This window comes from Hippoglossus stenolepis, chromosome 7 (genome assembly GCF_022539355.2).
Source record: "Hippoglossus stenolepis isolate QCI-W04-F060 chromosome 7, HSTE1.2, whole genome shotgun sequence".
Classification (NCBI taxonomy): domain Eukaryota; kingdom Metazoa; phylum Chordata; class Actinopteri; order Pleuronectiformes; family Pleuronectidae; genus Hippoglossus; species Hippoglossus stenolepis.
The window spans coordinates 11934594-11951771 of NC_061489.1; the positions used below are offsets into that span (position 1 = coordinate 11934594).

General features: G+C 44.9%; 1 protein-coding gene across 2 annotated transcripts in view; it reads left to right on the top strand.

Annotated features, from left to right (window-relative positions):
* The window catches only part of nlgn3a (neuroligin 3a), a 121313-nt gene that overhangs the window by 91609 nt on the left and 12526 nt on the right, over window positions 1–17178 (top strand). For both annotated transcript variants that reach the window (XM_035161933.2, XM_047340655.1), the window contains one exon: window positions 16143–16932. In XM_035161933.2, the coding sequence (XP_035017824.1) occupies window positions 16143–16932 (790 nt within the window). The remainder of the gene's footprint in view (window positions 1–16142; window positions 16933–17178) is intronic.

Genomic DNA, 17178 nt, shown 5'->3' on the forward strand with positions numbered 1-17178 from the left:
CAGAGGACAGATGGATGATGCCGTACACTTCAAACTCTAAAAGGAGAAAGGGTTAGTCTGGTGTTTTCTTCTTTTCTTTTCAAATTTCCCCCAAGCAGGACAATGTTAAATTATTCAAACACTTTAGATTGTACTTCTGTAATTTGTCAGAAACCCAAAAGCACAAGTCTGTTTCTCTGTGTCAAAACTGATGGAGCTGGCGAGTGGGCTGGAGAGCTGCGACATCAGAGATGGCACTGTGAATATCTGATGGTGTTCATGGGAACAGCGACAGATCTGAGCCAAAAAACACTGCATCCTTGTCAAAGCCAAACCCCATTCCTGGCTGAAAGAGGGCCGCCCATGTTTGATTAAAATTCAAACAGGAAAACATGCTATCGTGGAAGTACTTCATTGAATTAACAAAGGCTACTCGCAAACATTCCCCCGTGCAGAAATACACGCACACAAAGTGCACAGCGACGTGGGGGGGAGATTGACAGAAATCAATGTGTGCTAGAATTGATATGCTCTAAGCTATTTACAGTAAATGACAGCAACCGTAGGCTCTGCTGTCATGTGCAAATGTGCTCTGGAACAGCGCACACAGAATACAAAATATTCTCACCTGTGATAAGACAACCAGGATAAGTAGACGGTGCTTCTTTGTGCAAAACCATGTTTATTCATCAACAACTTTTTAAAGAGACACTCTCTGCCTTGCATCTTTTCATTTGAGGACAGGGGATATAATGTTGTACACTCAGAGATAAGCTGTCAAAGATGCAATTATGCAAATAAATAAGCAGGAATGTTCTTTGTCAATTTGGCTCTTATACAATTTTTTTTATCTATTTGAAGTATGGAAGCATCTTGAGTTGTCATTTATTTAATTTGCTATATAAATAAAACCCACTTTAACATTATGTACATATTGATATTTATTGTGATACAGTGCGCTGATAAATCAAACTAAGAAATTGCTATTATTTTCCATATTTAAAGGAAAATGAAATGCAGTATATTAATGATATTATCAGTAGTTGTTTTTTCATAAAATGCAGTAAACATGACAACTTTTAGACAACTGGTTTGAACAAAACAAGGTCCCTAACCAGGTGTTTCTCTGTAACTGTAGCTGCGGATAGAAACAACAGAGTGTGTGACTGACAGACTTTGAATGAATGACGACATGTATGTGTTAATTGTCTATAAATTTAACATCACATCACCTTCCTTGAAAAATGTATATATTGTTTAAGATTCTTATAATAGGTCAGTACAACCTGATGCACTAAAGACACTTGTTCTTATTAAGAGTAGAGCTGATAAAAACAATTGAACTGAATGTCATCAATGGTCCGTATCTGTACAATTCAATGATTTTGCAACTAATGATTTGTTTAATTTGGTTGGGATGAAAAAATAGTAATGACTTGCAATGACGTATATGGCGAACACTGCATAATCAAATAAATTACATGTCCATTAGAACTGAAAGAAAATGTAAAAACATGCTGTTTCAAGGTTTTTGCTTTTAAGAATCAACATCTTACTTCACAGCAGATAATTTGACTGACATTTCTCTGTTATAGTGAATTGTCACGATAAGACATGACCGTGTCACAGTGATCCCGTGTTCACAAGACCAAGACCCTGATTCATTTGTATGAATATTTAACACTTTTGCATCTTTGACTCGCTCATTTAATCATGTGCTCTATGAAAAAAGCCAATTGAAATCAACTGTACAGACATAATATCCCCATATGCCCCGTATACAAAGACAATAATACTCAGATCATGAATATTGTCAAACTATTTTCATATTCCTCTCCAATGATTTTAAATGATTTTAAAATTTGTGATATTATGTCATTTCTTTTGAAAGGAGGTGTTATCTTGTACCTTGAGACCCTGACTGAGCTGTAGGTGACAGACCAGACCTGAGTCAAGTCTTCATGTAGTGATGGGAGCTGACAGTTCCACTCACTCTATCTGTAGTGTTGGTGGTGCCACTCTGAATGTGAGCTGGAAAAGAATGTCTGTGGGTGAAACATGTGTCAAGTTGTGACATTAGTTGCTGTTGAATATGTGTAAGCTTGACATTGAGAAAGTGGAGCGGGCCAGCATGCAGTCTAACTGATAGACAAGCAGTCACACACACACACATCGCACCAGACTCACAGCGATACTGCTCAAACATGTATGAATGAGCACAAATACTAGAATACACACACAGGCAGCAGTGGCCATAACAGGTCCAGACCCCTGGGATTGACTATCATTAAAGGTTGGCCTGTGTAAACAGCCCCCTCCCCACCTTCTTGCTCAGCTCACCTTAGCTCAGCTCCGCACACATGCAGGCACACACACACACAAATACACACACGCAGAGGCCATGTGTGCATGTAAGTCCACAAACTCTCCCACTCCGGGGGATTTCATGTGGCTACAGCTGTGTGCCTACTGGCACTGGCAGCAAGAGACACAACAGAGAGGAGAGAATATAGGGGGATATATGAGAACGGACAGATTGCAGTGAAAGGCATGTTACCATGAAAAAGAGGGCAAAAAACATGAGAGGAGACAGTGCACGCTCTCACACGACCATAATATTATTTCTTTCCTTTTGTATTTTCTCTCCGCTGATGCCTACAGCTTGGGTTGAATATAAAACACTGATAATCTTTAAGTGTGACCGCTGAGGCGGAAAAGGCAAGTATTGAACGCCTTTCTTACCTCAGTGAGGCGGTCGCACGGCTCCACAAGCGGCACGAAAGGTTCACCGGAACGCAGGCACGTGTATACACACAAGGACCCACACAACATAAGCAAACACAATGACAATGGCAAGCATGGCGACAAGTAACACACACACACACACATATACAAAAAGAGACACACAAATAAATAGTGAATGAGGCTGCCAGGGCAGGGACGCACTGTTCCTCACCATAGCTCAGCTCACAGCTCTCTGCCCTTGTGCCGAGACCTCGGCCTGTCACTCTGCGTTTTACTCCCTGCTCCACCGCTGCACTGTAAGCAGCCAACACAATTTTGGGTATTGAGGTGGTGAAGAAACTGTCCACCACTACCCATTTGGCCTTTTCAGAGCTTGACAGGGAGGTAAAAATACACTTCATGCGGTCCTGCCAAAATCGAAAACCGGCTGCAGTGCTGCTGTGAAATGGGAACGTATATAGTCCGTGTTATTAGCCCGGCTGGTCTGAAATGAGGTTGACACGGCGCCAGACATTGAGATGTTTTCTGTCTTCTTTGTTTTTCTGAAATTCAATACGATGTGTTGTTGCACCAGATGGAGATGTGCGCAAAAGATATTAATTACTTGTCCTTTATGGTTTGTGACACTATCAATCTGTTATCAGCTGCCTACAACAATAACTGAAATGAAGTGTCACTGACAAGTCATCTCTGTGCTTGATGGCCTCCATTACAAAATTCGCCTCTTAGTCCTCAGCGTCCTCATGAGATCGGACAGTAACCGAGACGTCGGCAAACGATCAATGTCCCGTCGTGTTTGTCTGCGCAAATTGAGTAAATATCAAAGTAAATGTCGCCGTCGCTATCAAACACCTTTCCAAGAACAAAACTGGGTTGTGGACTTGGGAGTGCAGCCATATCATGTTCTCCTGAGGTTCATGTATATTTGATGGGGCCTGCCAGATGTGGCCTTGGATTGTGTGGATGTGTATCAGCGAGCAATCTCTCTCGCTGAGCTCACAGAAATTAGATTTCATCTCAGGCCCCAAATCTAATACACAAGCTTATATTTACTCACAGTTGCAGAGCATCATAAGCCAATATGACCCTATAGAAGCCTGGCAGAGCCGCGCAGAGCCGCGCAAAACAAAGTTAAATGAAAATGCTTGAAGCAAACTGTTCCGAAAGCCATCGAGCCGTCGTAGCTGCGACTAGCTCGGATAGCTGTTTCTCCTCCATAGGAAAAATAATACAAAATAAACCCTGCTGAACAATAAAATAACACAATTATTTCTGATCTCCTTTAGTTGAATAGAAATCAGGTTATTGATGATAAATCCAGATCAGGAAGAAAATAGTTGTCTTTCCACTCCCGTGATGAATGCAAAGTATTTTTCCTTACCAATATAGAAACGTCTGGGCGTTGAGAAATCTAATTCAACCAAATCTCACTCTGATATCATTTCAGAGTCTTTGTGCCTGAGCTCAAAACCGGCGCATATCGCAGATGAAACGGTTGCATGAGTCACCCTGTGCATTGAGACGCTCATGTCTCCCTCACAATGAATGCAAAGTCACAGTTAGCATGCCGAGTTCCATTTCCCTGTGCAGAGCCTTTGCCTGCCTTGAATACTCTCCTGGGACAATAGCACCCACTGAGGAAATTTAAGAGTCCTCTATTTCCTTTTGCCCCCCGCCCTCTCTCTCTCTTATCCTCCCATGACCTCCCTCCTTCCCCCCTCCCTCCGTCTGTGACACAATGAGGATAGATGTCGACGGCTCAGTTCATCCATATGTCTGTTTGTCTCGCTGAGATATATTCTCTAGTTTGTAGCGCGGATAAATGTGTAGTCAGCATGCTTTTGTTCCGAGGAAGCAGAAATGAAGGATCTCAGATTGATGAAGCCTTCGGTCAACACATTTTTAATCTTTATTACTAAAGTCAACATCTCAGCAGCTCGGTGTATTTCCTTATTGAAATAAAAACTTTAGAATGGATTGATCCAGATTAGTTTCTGCAGCGGATCAATGCTCAGTGGCTGAATGCTGCGTTCGGATGGGCGGCACAAATAGCTCTTAATTGTTGGGATTCCCAGTTGACTTGATTTGTTGCAGGAGCTATTCGGGGAGATGCTGCTGCCAATGGAACTTTTCCAAGCGTTTTGTAAGGCAGTACATGTCATAACCCAATTGTCTCAACGTCCACTTACAGTAAGTGGCCATGGTGGCTAAAGAGCGTGCCACGGTAATTGACTCAATGGGAGTTTACAGTATGAAGCATGAGGCAGGGGAGGCAGGGGAGGCAGACATAGTGCTCTCCGGGGATGGGCTGCTGTGACAGTGCCGCTATCTCTCTCTACTGAGCCTCACAGCATACAGGTCACTGGTACACAGGCACATATAGAAGCACACACACACACACACACTCAATACTTCCACAAAGAGAGTGATTCCACAGTCAGGAGCAGGGATCACGTCGGAGGCGCCGTCCCGCCCCACACCTCGAGATTCTCCCTCAATCTTTAATGTTTGCCCGAGAATGAGGGCGAAGGCGAGGGCGACACGTATCCATCCTATTTTTGTCCGCTGTTTGCATGGTGTGCCGCCTTGAATTAGACCGAGCTCGTGAAGCTTTTGGCTGCGGGGCTACTGGCACAATGGCCAGAGCGGGGAACAGTGGTGTCAGACGCTGTGAGAGAGGAACAAGCCGGGTGACATAGGCACAGCTAGGAGAATATGTTTACGCTGTCGGAGCCCGTGCCCGGCCTGGCACGTTCATGCCTGGTGCAATAGTTAATCAGCTTGGAAGCTGCTGCTGCTGCTGCTGGTGTGACCACTGACCCTAAAAGGCATCGGTAATAGGGGGAGTCTTTCTAATAGGAAGAGCAATATAATTTCGAGTGGGGCGCAGGAATTACAGCACATCAAGGGGAGTATTTTTTTTTTTTAACATCGCCTCTAGTTCTGGTTCATTAATGGTGGCTTAGATTAAAAGAGTTGTTGATGTTCTTGGTCAGAGAAAAAAGGTTGCTGCCTACTAGGTGCTCTGTGTGTGGTGCCTAATGAGCTTCCTGAATTATATGAGTGTGTGCGCGTGCATGTGCACGCTGGTTTCATTTATATAGGTGGGTTGTGCAATGTACATATAGATTAGACATTGCCTATAGGTATATTCTATGTAAGCCGGAGTGGGATTGAACTTCCCTCGAGAAACATTTGATATTTAGTGGATGCACATGTGCAGCTAAGCCAACACGTTTGTGCTCAGCGTGCGCACAAGCACCACGCACATTGTTTGCCTTTGTGCGCGAGCTACAATCAGATGTAATCGGGGACATATCCTTTTCTCAACCAGACTCAAAGGCTTGTAAGCTCGTGATCTGCTGCACTGGAAGACTATGAAAAGGGCTGGGGTAAGCAGTAAGCTTCCACCCACCTCCTGCCTGTAGCCGGGATGTGCGTATCCATCTCAGTTTCACCTCCCATACCCTTACAGCTCACAGCTAATTTGTTTCTGCAAGACTTAGGCACTCAGACTGAGGTCCCTCTCTCTCTCTCCCTCTCTCTCTCTCCCTCCCTCCCTCCCTCTCTGTCACTCTTTCTCTCCTTCTTTGCTCTGAATCCCTCTGATTCCCCTCAGGGGGGTGTACACCCCTCGCGATAATTTGTCTGTCACAAATGCAACGGCGCCCTCTCTGTGGCTTTCCCTTGCCCAAAAATGAATTTCAGCCATCCCATCTGGCTGTCAGAGGCAAGATGTCGCCAAGAATAGAAGCATCCCATCCTACCACATTTCATGGCTGGATTGTCATATTTGTCTGCGTGACTTATATATTTGACCCGCCCATGCCAGACGTGTTTTACATCTGATTTGTACTTATGGAGCTTTGCTTCCTTGAAGTCAGCAGGCTCTTTGTCTCCGGCTGTCACTGCTCGCTGCATATATAAAAATGAAGCAAGCTCTGGGGCTGCTATACAATGCAGATGGGGTGTAAAACATGGTGCATATATTTAGAAACAACAGGAGTCAGATGTTTCTCACTGTTACCACACAGCAGCCACTCGCACGGCTCTCCCATGCAAACCAGTTTCTGTGGGGGCTAAAATCACAAGTCATTTAATCTCAACACACTGATCTGAAATCTATTTGTGGACACAGCCGGAGAAGAGGGAGGAAATCAGAAAACATCTCTAACAAGTTGTCTCATCTAATGAGATTAGCGGAGCTGCTTACACAGTCATGACATGGAGATGCACACAGATAACCCTGTAATAACTCATTATTCTTCCCATTTCCACACCGACGCCTAGTCAAGGCTCGCTGACAGTGTGTGTTGTTGTTCTGCGCACACGGCTATCAGGCCAATCTAGGCACTGCAGCAGCGTAGAGAGAGATGGGTGAATTCCGCCTCGGATGCCACGGCACCAAAAAGCTACAGCGATAGAAGGACACGGAGATAGCACTCTCTGCCTTTCAGACACTGCAGCATTAGTGACACATGCATGAGTGCAAAGGAAAAGATGCAGTGTGTGCCGGCTCTCTATGTTTCTCTTGGCTTGGTAGGGGAGGCTGCCAAGTGAGAAAAAGGACAGAAATCAATTCAGTGTGGGCGCGTGCATGCATGTGTAGTCATGGGGATGCACAGTTAACGTCCCAAAAAAACCACGGGAAACAGCTGAATGATAAGCGAGTGCGGTAAAGGGCATTTTCTTGCCCTAGTTTCAGTGCACGAACGATCAATAACAACAATGGATCTCGTGCAAGATTCAGTTGTGAAAACACATTTTTCGTTCTTTAGTGGCACATGTGTGGAATTTATAAGAATTCTGCAACTTTCTCACACGGCTGCAGTACGAGACGTTGCCTTTCGGATTTTCTTTTTTATAAGTATTAGTAAATATGATATTGAAATTTATTTGATGTGAGAAAGTTAATGCATAATTAATATTCATTCTATCATCGTCATCATGGCTGTCCTGTTTACTGAGAGATTTCATAGATTTTTTTACGGGCTCATTTTGTCACAGCAGCTTATGCGTTTAAGTAGTTGTCAGGACGATTCTCTCACTCCTCTCACTGCCTCGGGGTCTTCATTCAGATCCCTATCCAGTACCATCACCTACAGTAGGCTGGAATATTCTCCAGTCTAATATCTCAATGACTGTTGCCCCCTCGACAGCCCAGCATTTTAATCACGCACAGCTTTGCTTTAGAATGTTTTTGACAAATCTAACATAAAGATGCTGTACCGCTGTATTTCAGTCACTGTACTGCAGTGCTCTGATGTTGCATCATTAACAGATGCACTATTACCATTGTCTAATTGTTGTGGGTCCTCTAATATGATTATAGACTCATCTGCTAAATTGTGATATGGCAATTTTAAGGGTGTTGATTATGCTAATGACCAGATTTCACAAACAGGTGGTATGCATCAATCTGAAAGGAGCAACAAGTTTGTTTAGTTTAAAGAGTACGGTGAAACCGACTTGGTACACTGATATCAACAATGCCGGTAGCAATGGGCAGTGTGTTTGTCCTGTGGTGCACGCTGGTCGCAGCTTCTCTTTCTGAAACTGTAAAAGTGACCAGCAGGGATTGAGCAAGTAAAGACGTGCTGCTGGACTCAGAAACCCTGACGCTGCACCACCACTGCTGCACAAAGAGCTGTTCACCTGTTTATTCAAAGTTCAGTGAAGGTCGACAGAACAACAAACTTCGCCAAGAGTGAAGCTGAAAACGGGACTCAAGATATGCAAGCAGCACAGGCAGATGAGATTTCTAAATGTATTATACCTGTATTTATACAAAAGTTTGCAGGAATACTTTGGTTTTATAAAATGCGGGTAAATCCACTGAGAGGAGGCAATTGTCTCCTTTCTCATTGCAAGTAGAGGAGTTTGCCGTTGGGACTTTTTTCCTCGATGTGTCACGTTCAACGTCACAAACGCACAGAGGGGCTCCCTCACAGCACGTCTCACCAAGTTAAGGCAGTCACGTTTCCATCACTGCCAATCAGAGCCAGAGCTGATCAAAACCTCTGTGTGCTGCAGAGTCATTTGACCTGGGAGTGAATGCTGATTGAATCCAATCCCATTGCAGACCAAAGCCAGATGCTTGTGGGGTATTTGACCAGTGGGAAAAGGTTTTTAGAAAGATATTGCATGCATTGTGTGTCTTTTGTACAATTTTCCGAGAACATATAGTTTGACTTTATCATTTCCGAAATGTCAGCTACAGAAAAGAGAGCCTGCTATCACCCCGTGGTTGCTTCATCCATCAAACACTTTTCTAGCAATGGCAAAGTACTTAAAAGCTGCCCTAACCTTCAATTAAGTGTTATAAGATGGTTCTAAGTAGCTGAGTGGAAACAGGCCCATTTATGCCTGCACGCGCTTCTGTCTGTGCGCACTATAACTGGATCACATAGTATTTTCAAATAAATAGCAGTGTTATCCTGCTGTGAGTGCCAGATCCAATTTGTAGTACGCCGGACAACACAAGACAGAAACGCCAAAAACTTGGATTTGAATTTTCAGATTCGTCTGCTTTGCTAGAAACAGACGCTATAATCTGAAAAGTCACAATGTAGTACACCCCACCCACGCTCAATCCCAGGCTGAATTTAATTTGGGGAATTTGTCTGCAAATGCTGTTTGACTCAGGTGTGGTGTGCGTGCCTGTGGTTAGCAGCCAGATGGATGGTTTCTGAGCAGTAGTGGTGCCCCCCCCCCCCGTGCTGTGCAGCAGTAAGCTGGAGGCTGACGTGCGTGTGATGATGAGGCCTGGAGTGTGTGGTATTGACCAGTGGATGTCACGTCGTGATTAGTAGGAGATACCGCACTCGCCAGGCCCAGGAGCACATTGATCCTGGAACCTGGGTACAGCCTGTCAATGGGGTCATTGTTATCATCCTTCCCTCTCCCCTTCCTTCCCTTTTGCCTCCCGCTATTTCCTACCCTCTCCTTCACTCATACCTTCAGCTTTCCTCTGCCATCCTTGTCTCTCCTACTCCACCCTTTTTGTTTTTTTCTTCTTCCACATCTCCTCTGTTCTGCTTTCCCATTCCCTCTCTCCTCCTTCCATCCACCCTCATGGATCAGACTCTTTATCTGGCCTAAGCCACAGCCAGCAGGCAAGCAGGCGATCTCTACAGAGGCCGGAGCAGAAGACCAACAGCTTCAAACAACATTATATTGGGCTGGCGTGAAGCATGTCTCACACTGACGGATGAAAACACAGGCCTCTCAGACACTGCCTCTATATGGACATTACTGAAACGCGAGTGTTTCAAAAGCCCACCGCTCTTCCTCTCAAATATTCCGATGACACCTCCCGGGGTGTTCGAAAGGCTCTTGTATAGAAATTAGGTAACGGTGCACTTGTGTGTCCCGATCCACGCTATAAACAAAAGCCCTCTGTCTCCGGGAGGAAGATGCAGTTTCTTTGGCAGCCACCCCGTTGGATCATCTGTTACGAAATCAGCGCAGAGTAAATCTGGTTCAGAGGAAACATGTAAAGCTGCAGGTAGCAAGAATAGTTGCAGCCATAAAAGAGCCAGAAAAACAAATCTTGCATGCAGTGAATTAACGAGTAAGTCTTTTTTTATGTCATGTTTCATTTTTTAATGTTTAAGCAAACAAGTAATACAGTCTTACTAGGATTAATGCCCTCACAGGCACACACACATGCACACAGCATCCAGGCACTATGTTGCTGCCCGGATTCTTTTTGTGCTTTAACTTATAGTATCTCCCTGTAGCCAGAGGAAATCCAGTGTTTTAGAAATCTGCGACTTTCTAATTTCTTACCGATTCCTTCAGCGTGAATCGGTCTGAAGCTGACAAGTTTGATGTTTGGGGGGAAATTTTAATGGAAGAGAAGAAATAATGTAGGTGTTGTTTCAGGACTGCCAGGCCAATGTGAAATTATCCATGGACTAATGCATGATCAGACCAGAGGCACTTGTGTTTAAGTGGATGCAGCCCGTGGTACTGTAGGCTGTAGCCATGGAGACAGCAGCTTTAACCCTGTGTTACGTGACTGCGTAGTGGCCATGGTTGTACAATTAGGCAAATGTTTTAAGTATTCATCTCACAGCCGGCTTTAAATATTTCAGATGGGAAAAGCCTACTTCATATGTATTTTTACCTTTTAGAAAAACTGTGGATTCATGGAAGCAGATGAGTCTTAAGAAGAAGAAGGAAAAAAAACTGCACAGAGAGAGAGAAAGAAAATAAGAGCCGGAGTGAAATGCAGCAAGGAAGAGGCAGCGCAACATTTATTGAGTGTGTCCAACTGGGCGCTAGCCTGGTTTGACTGTCGATGCAGAGAAATGTTTGCAGCAGAGGGGGCTCCGCATAGTCCACGGGTCTGTGGAGATTTGCTTACAGTGAGGAGATGGTGGAGGTAAGATGGCTCAGAGGATTCAGGCTCCGCTGAACGCAGGCTTATGTCTAATAATCAGCAGGGAGCGAATCAGCGTGGTCCCTCAGAAAAAAAGAGACAGGGGGAGAGCGATGGATAGAGAGAGAGAGAGAGAGAGTGAGAGATAGGAAAACCAAGCAGGGGAAGGACTGAAGGCGAGGAAAAAGTAAGTACAAGATCTAGGAGGAGTTATGGCGGGGGAAAGAAGAGAGAAAAAGACACGTCCCTGTGGCCACTTTACTTCTCTCTTGCGAGGTCTTTTATGCATACGAGAGGAATTTAGATAAGATTTTGCTGCTTTACATATTTTCATCCCTATTAGCTCTTAAAGTCATGTGGAATATTGTTAAGAAAATTAATTACCGACCTATAAAATGAGATTCAGCCGATCCAAACTTTCAAGGTCATCTGATCGATGTCTCGTTAATGTCATCTTTAGTCATTTCTTTTTTTCTTTTTGGATGACATTGTTAAGGTTGTTGTAGTTTTGCAGGATGCTTTTTACAGTCGCATATATCTGAGGCCCAGACTGATAAAACTCACTGCTGATGCCTCAGTGGTTTTTGCCATCTGTTGCAGATTACAAAGTACACTCAATTATGGCGCTTACTGGCATCAACACCAACAGAACATCCTTGTCCATTAACAGTGACCTAACACTCACATGCCCATATTTGCCACGTAATACATTAGCAGTGATCCAAAGCTCCGCCATGTCATGTTACCCTCTCTCTCTGATTACAGTGATGCAGAATTGGCTCGTTAATATCAGCAGTTTATCCATATTATCGTTGACAAGTCGTGGCCTAAACTGATGTGTAGGGTTGAATCACAACGCAGATTTCTATGCATGAGCTACGTATTGAAATAGTTGCCCTGCTTACACGCAACAGAAACAACATGTGCCTAGTTAATGCTGCAGCTCACTCTGGTGGCAACTAGTGTAGGGTATCGTTCGGGTTTTACTTGAGACAGTTGGTAAATTGATAAAACGGTTCAGATGGTCAAACTTCGGCCAGAACCGATAAAAAAAGCCCAAGACAACCATTGAGGATAGGAACGCGAATTGGAAAATTTAAATAAAATATTAACTGTTGCTGTTAATATCAACAGAAATATTCTTAATGGAAATATACAAATATAAATTAGTGCAAACTCGCACTTTTACAATTAAAAAAAAAGTGCATTAATGTAGGCCAACGGTACAAGCTGCTAGAGCCATGGAGACTGTGTATTGTCATTACAGTTAAGTTAAAAGCTACTACATTATTGTATTTGCGTTAGGTTATATTTATAATGGTTTTTTTTATGTGAATTTGTTAAGATTTTTGCACTTATTTATATTTGTATATTTAAGCCAAGTATACTTTAAACTGTTGATAGTTAATATGTTGAATTTCAATTTCCAATTCATCTTAGTTATAAAAAAGCTATCTTCAAGGTTGACCACTGTCTTGTGCTCTTTAGTATCGGTTCTGGCACCGGTACCAGTTTAAAAGTATTAATTTCGGTATCAGAACAACCCAAACAATACCCAACCCTACTTGCCTGTGGGGATGTTGGAGTGTGTGTGTGTGTGTGAATTGTGAATCTCTAACCTATTCGGTGGTTGTCACACCCCCAAGGTCAAGCTTCTTTTTTCTTTTCTCTCCCCCCCCATCAGCGGTAAATTATCTCCACAGGCTACTCCACCAATCCAGGGCCTGAACCGCATGCCCATTTAACAGGTGTCTGGTGAGGGGGCAGCGCGGTCGAGGTCGTGAAAACAGCGGCTGGAGGCGGCTGCAGGGCGACTCGACAGCATTTTAGCAGGAGCCCAATGAGTGATTACCTCAGAGCTCCAGTCATAATTCAGCGTGACCTCAATCTGCCAGCAACGTTATGCTTTGATGGATCTGTTCGCAGTTTTGGTGTCGAGTTCTCGCATGTCAAACACGGGCAGATAATGATTGGGCTATCTGTTGCTTTCACATAGTATAACATGCTAGATAGGAATGTGACACACGCTCGTTCTCTTTAATTCGTCCGGGATATTGACTAACTTCACTACGAGAACACTGAAGTCACAACAATGTCATAAGTGCTTAACCGCCATCATGGTGATGCCAGTCATCTGTCGGTCTATTCATCACGGCTGCGGTTTATCAATCAAAGTCTGTAACAAACACACATGCACTCACACACACATCCATGTTCACCTCCCAGTGTGGATAATTAGTGGATTCCCTCAGTGGGTGGTGGAGCCTGTGCTCTTCTCTCCTCTCTCTCTGACCTTCCCCAGCGAGCTTCCTACCACAGTGGGGCTCATCAAACGTAGCTCGAATGCATATTTATGGGTCCACTGACAGCTTGTGTGCGCTGGATTTATACATTTCTCCACAAACAATAGTAAAGCCCCAGTCACTCTTCCTGCCTTTCATCAACCAAAAGCTGGAGATAAATCAAGAGGCGTCAACCTGGCTGCAGCCTCCTCAGCAGCTGGGCCATCTGTGGGCCGGGGTGACGGACACGGGGCCGAGCCGAGCTCCATTCGAGCCGCTCTCCTCAATTACGACAAACGGATTTGATATACATATGTCTGTCAAATTGCCCTGGCAATCACAGTAACTGCTCTGCTGGCAAACGTTCCTCCTACAGCAACTTCTGATCAAAGACATTCAGAGAGTGGCTGTGGCGTGGCTGGCGGCATTGGGATTCAGGACAGGCTCCCTGCACCATGACCGACTCCGTCTGCACAGCGCAATCGGAGTTGAGATGTGAAGAGAGGCAATAGCACTAAAGAGTGAGGGGAGGGAGGGAAGAGGAGGAGGAGAAGGGAGGGATGGGAGGATTAAGCCCCCCCCCCCCCCTCCATCCCTGCGTCAGAGTGGCCATCTTTCATCTTGCCGCTGCCCCTCTAATGCTTTCAAGTGCCTTGAAACCCTCGACATCTGCTGCCGCTCCCTGGGACTCTGCACAGGCCACCGTCCTGCAGAGACGCACGACCGCAGGACGGTTTGGAGGGCAGCGTCGGGGCAGGGCCGCAGAGAGCCGACAGTCCCATCACTGGAGAGAGTGAGGCGCTCGATTCTGAAACACTGAAAAACAAACACCATGTCTCGCGCTGAGGTTAAATCACAAACTTGTATGCAGACACATTTATTGAAATCTTTTCTGTCAACAGCTGCTTTCAGACCCGAAAAAAAAACCGTTGATCAAATACACAAATTGTGGCTTATACCACAGAATGCTCACCACAGAAACATTTCACAGTTCACTCACCCAGACACATTAATTCTACTTACTACTTGCGAACAAATAAATGTAAATAGCTCTGTAAATAAACACTTCATCTTCTCCAAGAAGAAATAAGCCCCCCGCCGCCACTGATTAAGACTACCAAAGTGATATATCTAACACTTAACTCTGCTGTTTACCTCATAAACACAAAAGACTTCAACACAGCCACCCACACTGATGCTGAAATATCACAAACTGAGACTGCGTGCCTGCGTGTTTCTCTGCTGGTCTTCAATGCAGAGTCATCTAATGACAATCTGTTTTTCTCTCTTTTATGCGTGCCATTTGAGGAGCGTTTCACCCGCTGTGATTTTCAATATCATGACTTCAGTGGACTCCCCTGAACTGCGGCAGTGATGGTGCCTCGTGCAATAAAGCAGCATGGTCAAGTGCTGGGAGCTTTGCCTCTGATTCGCTCAGAGATTGGTAAAACAGCACTTGTGAACTGAAAAACCACATCAGGTGGACAGATGAGAGGTGGCTGTCAGCGCAGAGACAGCGAGGCATTGGCGATGATGTGAGGAGGGCCTCGTCGAGACAGTCGTGTCACCTTCACTTTACTGACTGTACGGAGGATTTTTTTCCAAAGGGGACGCGATTCAATTATTCCTGAGGAAATTATGTTTGTTATTTGGGATCTGGTTCCTCGTGGTGAAAAAGTCATTTTAGATATCTTTCATATTGCTCTGCAGCTGAAATGTAATTTAATTTGTGAAAGCCCCCCACCATCTCACTTGTAGACGTGTTCGCCACACACACTCACACACACACATCAGAGACCCACCTAGATCCACACAGCCTGTTGACTCTTTGTGCAACATGTGTCTATTTCCGTGCATCACAAACAGGAACCCTTGGTGTACTGATGAGCATCGGATATTTTCATTGTGTGGCACCGTGTCGCATTGTATTGCAGGGAGAAAGTGCGCAGCATCCATTCCCTCTGCAAATGTAGGGAGTAGGAGTCGAGCTTTATTTATAGCAATCCACCCACAAACTCCTTTAAAATTTAGTGATCTTTCAGGTACACACAAAAAAAGACTTAACTTACACACGGCATTACTGATGCAGAGGTGCTCCCTGTGTGTGTGTCTGTGTGTGTGTCTGTGTGTGTGTGTGTAATGACTGCAGAAAAGGAGCATCTGTGTCTATAATTGCAGTGTTTCAGGTTCATCCAATTACGGCTACCTTGAAAAGCACATTAACAGGAGGAGGACATGGGCACGCAGGGTTCATATATTCAAGAACACTTATCTCGGACTCTTTCTGCATTTAAGACGAGGGAATGAATTCATGTTTGGTTTGGTAGTGTCTCGTTTGCCAGTTTTCCTGCGTCCACTATTTGCAACAAACCCTACAGAGCCACATTGGCAGCATCTGCTCCATACACACATGCAGGGACTATTACAGAGTGAGCATATAGCGATGGATGGAAGAAGGGAAAATGACAGACAGCAAGCTTATTCCCTTCTCTGTCTGCGAGCTGTCTGTGAGACCAGGCCATCTGCACATTCATTATCACAGCCATGATTCCATTATTGTTCTGTGTGGCAACAAGGACTTGTTCTGTCTGGCCTTTGTTATTCTTATCAGCTGTGGAGCTGACAGCCCCCTTTTGATCATGGCAGCAACAAATTAACAACTCTCATCTAGTAGCACATGACTGAATTATCTCCCATAGTATAGCGACACTAAACATCATCCTGTCTCCTCTTCTTGTGTCCTTGTGCAGGTCTGTTCCACAGGGCCATCATTCAGAGCGGGTCAGCCCTCTCCAGCTGGGCGGTGAACTATCAGCCGGTCAAGTATACGCGTCTCCTGTCGGAGAAGGTGGGCTGTAACGTCCTGGATACCTTAGACATGGTGGACTGTCTGAGGAAGAAGAGCTCCAGGGAGCTGGTGGAGCAGGATATACAACCAGCGAGGTACCACGTGGCCTTTGGACCGGTAATCGACGGTGATGTTATCCCGGATGACCCCGAGATCCTGATGGAGCAGGGCGAGTTCCTCAACTACGACATCATGCTGGGGGTGAACCAGGGCGAAGGGCTGCGCTTCGTGGAGAACGTGGTGGACTCGGAGGACGGCGTGTCCGGGAATGACTTTGATTTCTCCATCTCAGACTTTGTGGACAGTCTGTACGGGTACCCAGAGGGCAAGGACACGCTGAGGGAGACCATTAAGTTCATGTACACGGACTGGGCAGACAGGGACAATCCAGAGACCAGGCGCAAGACGCTGGTGGCTCTCTTCACCGATCACCAGTGGGTAGAGCCATCGGTGGTGACGGCTGATCTCCACGCTCGCTACGGCTCTCCCACCTACTTCTACGCCTTCTACCACCACTGCCAGAGCCTGATGAAGCCTGCCTGGTCGGACGCCGCCCACGGGGACGAAGTGCCCTATGTTTTTGGAATTCCTATGATTGGTCCCACTGACCTTTTTCCCTGTAACTTTTCAAAGAACGATGTCATGCTCAGTGCTGTGGTCATGACCTACTGGACCAACTTTGCCAAGACTGGGTGAGTAAATGACTACATCTTATTGTTCATTAATTATACAATCAGTTATTAGAAATGTATCATCAGGATTTTATCAATATCAGATGTTCTTGTGATATTCTAATTGATATTCCTATTTTATTTTTTATTTTTCAACTTTATTATTATTAATATTTTAGAATATAGAATTTGACGGTAATGGCTGCAACACCAACAGACATAACCAACACGTACATTTACATTGCACCTTTAAGCAGCTCGGGATTG